The sequence below is a fragment of the Anopheles arabiensis genome, chromosome 3, assembly GCF_016920715.1.
Source record: "Anopheles arabiensis isolate DONGOLA chromosome 3, AaraD3, whole genome shotgun sequence".
Classification (NCBI taxonomy): Eukaryota; Metazoa; Arthropoda; class Insecta; order Diptera; family Culicidae; genus Anopheles; species Anopheles arabiensis.
In genome coordinates this window covers 9192176-9200353 of record NC_053518.1, presented here as the reverse complement: position 1 = coordinate 9200353, position 8178 = coordinate 9192176, and the positions used below count along the sequence as shown (strand labels likewise).

The 8178-nt window shown below is 43.5% G+C and overlaps 1 protein-coding gene across 1 annotated transcript; it reads right to left on the bottom strand.

Annotated features, from left to right (window-relative positions):
* Positions 1–1772: 1772 nt before the first annotated feature.
* LOC120905095 (odorant receptor Or1-like) lies at positions 1773–3690 on the bottom strand. The gene is made up of 9 exons (XM_040315794.1): positions 3662–3690; positions 3367–3592; positions 3151–3299; positions 2787–3084; positions 2567–2727; positions 2293–2497; positions 2147–2235; positions 2014–2086; positions 1773–1948 (listed from the first exon to the last, which is right to left on the bottom strand). Exons 1-9 carry the CDS (start codon positions 3688–3690, stop codon positions 1895–1897), a joined length of 1284 nt encoding a protein of 427 aa, XP_040171728.1. The 3' UTR covers positions 1773–1894.
* Between the last annotated feature and the right edge of the window lie 4488 nt (positions 3691–8178).

The window sequence follows — 8178 nt, the reverse complement described above, 5'->3', positions numbered from 1 at the left end:
TATCCCCGGTGATCGCGGGGCGATCATGAGGATGAATCATGAACCTCGTGCTCTGTACCAAAAAAATGAAACACAAAAATGCGCAAAAATCATAAAGCTTCATACCGCCGTACCGCCGAACGCTGCGCCAGGCTGCATTATGTTATGAAAATTATTATTAATTATTTTACCAAACATCGTACACTGCGGCGGCGGCGACGTGATCGTACTCGTCTGGGTTTGCTGAACACCGGGTCGCCGCGGACCGTTGTGTGCGCCCCAAAACAAAGTCAACAAATTATAGGTGCGCCATTTTTTTATAGACACTGTGCTCGTGAGTAAATACTAATTAATTGGCAACTTGAGCATCGCGCAAAAAAAATGTAAGACTTGCCAGAACCGTTGACCGATTATGAAATTTCTCTCACAAGCAACGCACGATCTGGTTTGCAGTTGTTTGTTTGTGCGCTGGTCGTAAATTTTTGTGGCATATTATTTATGGGCGAAGAAATAGATCACGAAGTAGGTTCGTTTTATTATCTGAGCAATTTTACCATCCAAATTAAAGTATTCTCCTTTCGTATCACGAGCGGTTGTACTATTCAGCGTTACGTGACGTTAGTTTTATCACACTCCGATAGGTGGCGCTCTTGAAAGAACACTGAAGATGTGTTTACTAATAAAAAAAATGTGTTCATTCTTGTTGAAAAAATAACTATCATTATATTATCCAAAATACGGTCAAATGTTTTTTTCGGATTATAGACAAAAGCTTAAAGTATCTTAAAGAACTCATTCTTCACCATCAAACACTGCTCAACCACCGTTAAGTTCGTTCCTTTGCGCTTCCCATTAATCTCAGCGCATGGCGCTTGTCACACAAACGCAGCGGGAAATCCCCATTTCCTGCCGTAACGAGCCACCCGGATCAGCTTGTAAACGCCTTCCCCTTCTCCTTCTCAAAGCCGACAATATTTTCAAGATGGGCTGGGAATAGCAGCAAGAAAGCACCAACAATTACAGCGTACATTTTCTAGCTGCACAATGCAAGTTTGTTCCTCCGAACGGTTGCACAGCTAGTCGCCTGGAACTGGCTGCGAGATTCGAAAACGATTCGCGGCTGAAGTTCACCCGTCACTGACCTCCCTCGGATCAAAACACTTCTGCCAGTTTCGCTCGAACCTGTGCATACGGCCAGCACTCTCGATCGGATCAAAACACAGTTTCGCTCGAACCCATCTTCACTCTGTTCCACTTAAGGTGCCGCTGGCATTGATAATGGTGTGCAGGCCGGGGGTGTACGCGGCGTTTGCTTGCTACCGTTTGGCCTGACTCGACTGCAAGACAGCGACAACTGCACCCAAGGGGGTTTCGAGTTGCTTTATCTAATTTGATTTTTATTCTCCCGAATGCCAGCTACCTCCGAACAGTGCACGACTTTCGTGTTAATCTACACCTCGTACTATCTCGGCACCAACGACATTTTGCACCGCCCCGGGGTGAGGTGATTAAGAGGGGGGGGGGGGAGGGAGGCTGGGAGTGAAATCAGGAGCAAGAGAAAGACTAATCGGATAGACTTTGGTGCTTCATTATCGCAAGGGAGCAGTAAGTGCTTACGTAGACATACGGCGTCGTAAATCATTTGCTCTTGCCTGGGATTTTCACTCAGTTTTCGTTGCAATTGCAGTGTCAAGGAAATATTTTGTTTTAAATAAACGCAAAGGTCTCTTGTTTCATGCTTTGGCGTGACTGCAAGCGGACTAACAGCAACGTGGGGACGTGTTTTATTATTCATCATCCAATGGAAAGCGTTCTAAATTCTTAAAACTACAAGCAATCTGCGCTGAAAGTTGAAAAGTTTCATTTAATTTTCAAGTCAATATCCAGAATGTCATCGCACTTCCCAAAGAACGACCTAATCCGTCATCGATCTCAAAACTGCCAAATATGAGTAAGATGTTTTGATGATCTTTGCGAAAAGAAAAATTATTAATAACGAGTTCCTAAAATGTTGTGTCTACCATTTTGCCTTACCGTCACAAAGGTCTGCATGCTCAGTTCGATTGTAAAAATGTACTTCGCACTGCACTTTATTCCTCGAGCGGTTCTGGAATTGTGAAAAGTGTATTAAATGTATCACATTTAGAATACGCCTCTAAAAGCTTACATCTGTTGAAAAGCTATAAGAAGCTTTCTAGTTTTGATGTTCATATCCGGGTTGTTCACAAAGGCGGTCGCTTGATGCACCTTTTGAGCCTTGAATTGCAATAACGGTTACAAATACAGTTCTAACTGCAGTTTTCAACTACTTACCATGTAGTTAATTTCATTGCCAAAATAACAGTATTGTACCACTTGTATGACAAGGCACACCAAGTACATTACCGCCTGCATCGTATCGGCCATTGTGTTCACGTCTGTGAGCAAACGAAACTCGGTAATACACAGGATGAACACGGAACAGTACAGCTGAGAAAGCATCGGTCCACTGAACAGGGTCAGCACTTCGCGAAGAAATCTGCGAAAATAGAGAGTGCATCTAACAGTTGTAGAACAACTGCAGGGCTTCATTCCTTTATCTATCTACCCAGTTACTTCCTGATGAAAGATAATACATAGTAGTAGTTCATTGTAAACTACATCTGCATCTGATTTCGGTGGGACGCTCCGAGCATCATCATCGTTTGGAGAGACCGTAATCATACGCTTATTAGCATCCACCTGCAGATTACGGTTCTGATGTCCTACCTACAAACCACATACAGATGAGTGCTGAATCAACATAACCGTTTCCACCAGTACACCACCTTTAATAGCTGTATTTGCAGTCGATGAAGATGAGCGTTAGTTAACGCCAACAGTGCTGCCACCAATGAGTCCCATGATATGTTAAACGAAGCGTTGAGAACGATTGCCAAGTACTGATACAAGATAACCATTAAAACTACCCAATACGGGGTGGTATGATCTACTCCGGGCCACACCGGTACAATCAAAGTAGTGAGCAACAACGATATCACTAACCACTCCGTAACCAGCCCATCGGAAAACATGAAGTACAAGACCCAGAATATAGTTGACTTCTTACGCGCACTCGCCAGCGGACTGCCAATCGATTGTATAAGTGGGAATAGCTAATGATTCAGACATCAAACAATATCAACTACTTACATGTCTTCCTCCGCATTTCTCGACTGGTAGAGCTTGCCATTCAGTCTACGGATGAGCTGTTGAATTTTGGACACATTTTTGTAGAAAAACTCCATCTTCAGTATCATCACAAGCTGAGTGAGCAGCACAAACATTCCAGCAAACAGTTCCTGTACGGAAAGACCACTCAATTTAAATAGATTATTTACCAAAATTGAGTACATCTGCACATCTCACCTCACGACTAGTCACAGTGAAGTTGTAAGCAAGCTGTGTGGCTGCTGAAAGATATATGAAAAACACACGAAACAGCACACCCTTTGCACGGTACCACCAGAGAGCACTTTTCTCCAAATGCTCGTCCGGCCACGCGTAAAACATTCGAAAAATGAACAAAATCATACGCAACGATGGTAGAAACATCTCTGGCCTTTCATCCTTCCTAGTAAAGAGTTTGGTTACTCTAGAAGTAGTTAAATATATTTGTACATTCGATTTGATCAGCACAGCAATATAGTACACTAGAACTTACCTTGTTTTGCTGAAGAAAAGCCTAACCATGTCTTCACGCGCTCAAAAGACAATTGCAAATGTCCTCACACAATTTTGCATTTGCTAACTGCGCTTCAAATCCTTTTGATCTATTGGTCCTCGTAATGGGCGCTGAATTATTTACCATGCAAGATAAACGTTCGATGAAAGGTGTCACACACATGGTCGCGTTACGATTATATATGAATATTTGAATGCTGCTTATTTTAATATTTAAGTTCGCACTTCATAAAATTCTATTTCCGCTTTCCTGCCACCGGGATCACACAGCTCACACGTACAAGATTTAAATCAATAAGCTATTACAATCATGTTTGAGCAAATGAAACGGCTCCTTAACTGCTCAGCTGCCGAACGCTGTATCAGCTAATTGATCGGAGGTTAACAGCAAAACCCTAATCGAACCCACCACTGCATCTCGGTTCCACTGTATCACACTGGCTGAAGGTGCATACGGTGGGAAAATCGTACCTTCCTGCCACCGACAACCGTGCCCAGTGCACTGCACCGACACGCCGAGGACTGTCCCGACACGCCAACAGCTTGTTCTAGAGTTATTACTTATTAGCAGCAAAATGTTGTTTTCTATATCCCCTCCCCACAATCCATGCTCCCGTTCCCCCCAAAACCGGTGAGCTTGGAGCACGCTATTTATTGCTTTATCTACGATCCCCTTCTCGTATTAGTTGTTACTGCTGCCCTGGTGTGTTTTGCCGTGTTTAGCGCGGAGTGCTAGTTCCCTTTTATTCCCGAGGATCGCAATCACAATCGCAAATGTCTTCGTCTGCGCCCAGGGAAGGTGAAAACGTTTGCTTTAATTTGTGCATCATCCAGCGCACATCACCATCGAGCGTCCTCTGTCACAGGGGGTGGTAGGTTGGGGAGGGGTATGGTCGCTTGCGCAGGGATGGTCGTTTCGCCTGGTCGCCTCGCAAGGAGGCGAAGGTGTGATACTCATTATAATCCCCGCCAACCGAAGGGAGTTTCCTCCCGCAATTCCATCGTCACACGATCCACAGCACAAGACTTTGGGCCACGGCACGGCGACTTGTCGTGGTCGTTATTATGAATGAGAGTCACGTACTGTCGTTATCTGTTCGTTCCGTTTTTCATACCTCCGATGGCATCTCGTGTTTGGGGATTGTGGTAAGAATTCGTTGTTCTTTTTTTTCACTCTACCTATACCACCGTTACACCTTTGGTGGTGTCTGGGAGCGAAGCTGGAAGGCCCGGGACAGCATTTCTAGCTTAAAAGGAAAGCTTTCGAACGATCATAAACGGCAGGACGGTTCAAACCGAAAAGTCGCGCAGATTTTGATGTGTTGCCTTCGTGTTCTCCGTGGATTGCACGAAAACTCCAACCTTCTTCGAACTATAGGTAAGAAACGTTTCTTTCAGCAGCTCTGACTATCTCCTACCGCCTCTCCTTCCCTCTCCGTCCATCGCTGTGTTTATTCAAATCGTACCACATTACCAGCCACATTAAAACAATCACCACGTGCATTAAAAGCTGTCCGTAAATCATTCGCACACGACTGCCGATTGTCTGGCGCGACCCCTGTGTGCACCCTACGCCGGCGTGGGTGCCATACAGCCTGCCTGCCTTAAACGCCGGCAACCGGAAACTGATCACGGATCACACCCAACGTACCGGGCGTTGCGTTGCGCAGGGAAGGGAAGCGCGCACCGTGAATGCGCATTTGCGCAAATAAACACGTGTGGGCAGTGGTAGAAATTTATTGCAATATTACTCCTTCACTGGCGCACCGCAGCAACCCCTGGAGAAAGATCGAAGCAGGTTGTACAGCGCCTGGAACAGGTAAGTTACAAACGCACGGGCGACCGTAACACGGACACAAAACGTTTCTTTATTTCTTCGGTTGATTTTTTTTCTTCTGTTCATGTGGTGGTATTATTGCATGTTCCATTTTTTTGTGTAACTGGTACATGATCGCAACTCGTGACATAAAGTGGCGCAAGTGTCACGTGCCTGTCACCGTGTCGCAGAAGAGAATATCAGAAGATGAATGTTTGAATAATAATGTGGTAAGTAGGTAAGTAATTATGTAAGTATTTATAAAAGTTAATAATTATGCAAATAATTTAACCAGTATATAAATAAACAAGCAAGCAAAGTAAGTAAATAAGTAAGTAAGTAAGTGAGTAAGTAAGTAAGTAAGTAAGTAAGTAAGTATGTAAGTAAGTAAGTAAGTAAGTAAGTAAGTAAGTAAGTAAGTAAGTAAGTATGTAAGTAAGTAAGTAAGTAAGTAAGTAAGTAAGTAAATAAGTAAGTAAGTAAGTAAGTAAGTAAGTAAGTAAGTAAGTAAGTAAGTAAGAAAACAAGCAAGTAAAGTAATCATTGAAGTAAGAAAACAAGCAAGTAAAGTAATCATTGGAATAAGTAAGCAAGTATGTAAGTAAATCAGTAAGCAAGTTATAAATGAATAAAAAAATTCACAGCAACAACTAGAAACTTGCTTAAAGATATCTTTTACAAGCTCACATCTCCCGGAACACTATCAAAAGCTTTCTCATTTTCATGTTCATATCCAGACACAATTGACAACAAACAAATGCTGCATAAACAACGGGAACATCATCAAATCCCGAACAAAAAACAAATTCACTAGAGAAACTTCTTCCAGCCATGACATCTCACTCCTCGGAGCTCATCAATCATTATGTAAAACAATTGTTCGCTCAATAAATCAAATGTCTTCCCGATGCGACGTACATTGGCAATACGCTTCGGCAATGTTCATTCCCCTGTCCTAGTGGCGCCCCTAAGGGAACCTCGGCCCGGTTCGGCCGGATCAGTGGAATATTTAAATCTTATCAAAATGCATCCATTTGTCTACGCTTTGCTGCTGGGAGATAGTGAACAACGAGATAGCAAGGTTTTCATTCCGCAGAATCATCCTGTTCAACAGCATTTGCATACAGATTTGCAAACCGCGTAGAGATTTTTGATTGAATGCAAATACTGTGGACGGTACTTCTTTTATTTTTTCATGCATAAATATGATCAAATCCTAAACGATCACTTCCGGCATAGCAAGAATCGAAGAAGAGTCTGTGCGAAGATCGATTGCTTTATGCTCGCTAGCCGAAAAAGGGATCCACCAAACGGGTAGGCGGGACAACGCGCGCGGCCCTCGGTTTGCGTTTCCAGCGGCGTCAAGTTAACCGACTGACCTACATGAAGCATCGGTTTGCGGATGGATCTGCCAACCGTCCGTCTATCATGCTAATGCGAAGGGGAAGGTAATTAAGGTGGATAGGATAAAAGCGAACCTCCGACATTAATCATTCACTTCGCCCAGCGGGATGGGTTGGAAGGTCGCTGCGTGCGATCTGGACACACTCTGCCCCGCCAGCTCGATTCGGATAAACGTTCATTAATTCCATTCTAAACAGGGGTATCATTATCGACACTCGACCGGCACACAGCAGGAACTCCGCAGCATCTGCATCCGCGTGTAGATTCTGACGTGGCGGGAGGCGCTTGTGCAAATTAAAATCCGCCTTTTAATTCGATTTTAATCAAACACTTATACACACAACTTTTCGTACACAATAAATCCACATTAGACCACAGCGCATCGGAATAGAGCAATGCTCCTCCTCTGATTGCTGCACACGTCAGCTCGTTGCATTTGATGCATGTCCTCATGGATGAACTTTTGGCAAACAACTAACACAGTGTGACCTTGTCTGTGACGCTTTTCAGACCACCAAGAAAGCAGTAATTTCACATTCGCTCGAACTTTGGCAGCAACTGGGTTAGCAAATTTTTGACTCACCGATCGAAGTCTTAATGTTTATTGCTTCGTTTTGAGGATAGAAATTTGCTCTCCCTTTTCTTGGGACTATGGAAATGAAGAATAAGGCACTCCCTCCTTCTAAACCATTGGCTATGACAATGGTTTGTACCACCAAATCGCGGTACATCGGATGTCACACTGAAAGCATGGAAAACATGACTGATCTTTACACCTTTTGGTTGGAAAGAATTCGATTTCGTGGCGATGAATAAATCAAACGATTCGATGCTGCGATACAGCCCGGCAAAAATGACTCAGTTAGATGGATCGCTTTTGATACGTGGAACAAATCTTGACGTTATGCAAACAAATCAAGACGGAATGGGAGAATTAATGTAGAGCTCATTCGTCTGGAAAATAAAGAATAGTTGGAAATTAAACTTAATCGTGGAATGACTGTTGTCTTGAAAAATAGTTTCATTCAAACATTTTTTGCGATAAATTCCTGCATGCAAATATTGCTACCTAACGATGATAAACAAGGAAACATTAAGAGACATCACATCCATCTCCACATTGAAGAGGGTAAACCATTTAAAACGCAATTAAACTTACGCCACAAAGCCACACACACACGGGCACACCGTGAGAAAAGCACTCACTCAGCGCCTACTCTACGCCCAATCGCCCACCTTCAATGTAAACCAATACGCCACCGGCCATCAAAGCGGGA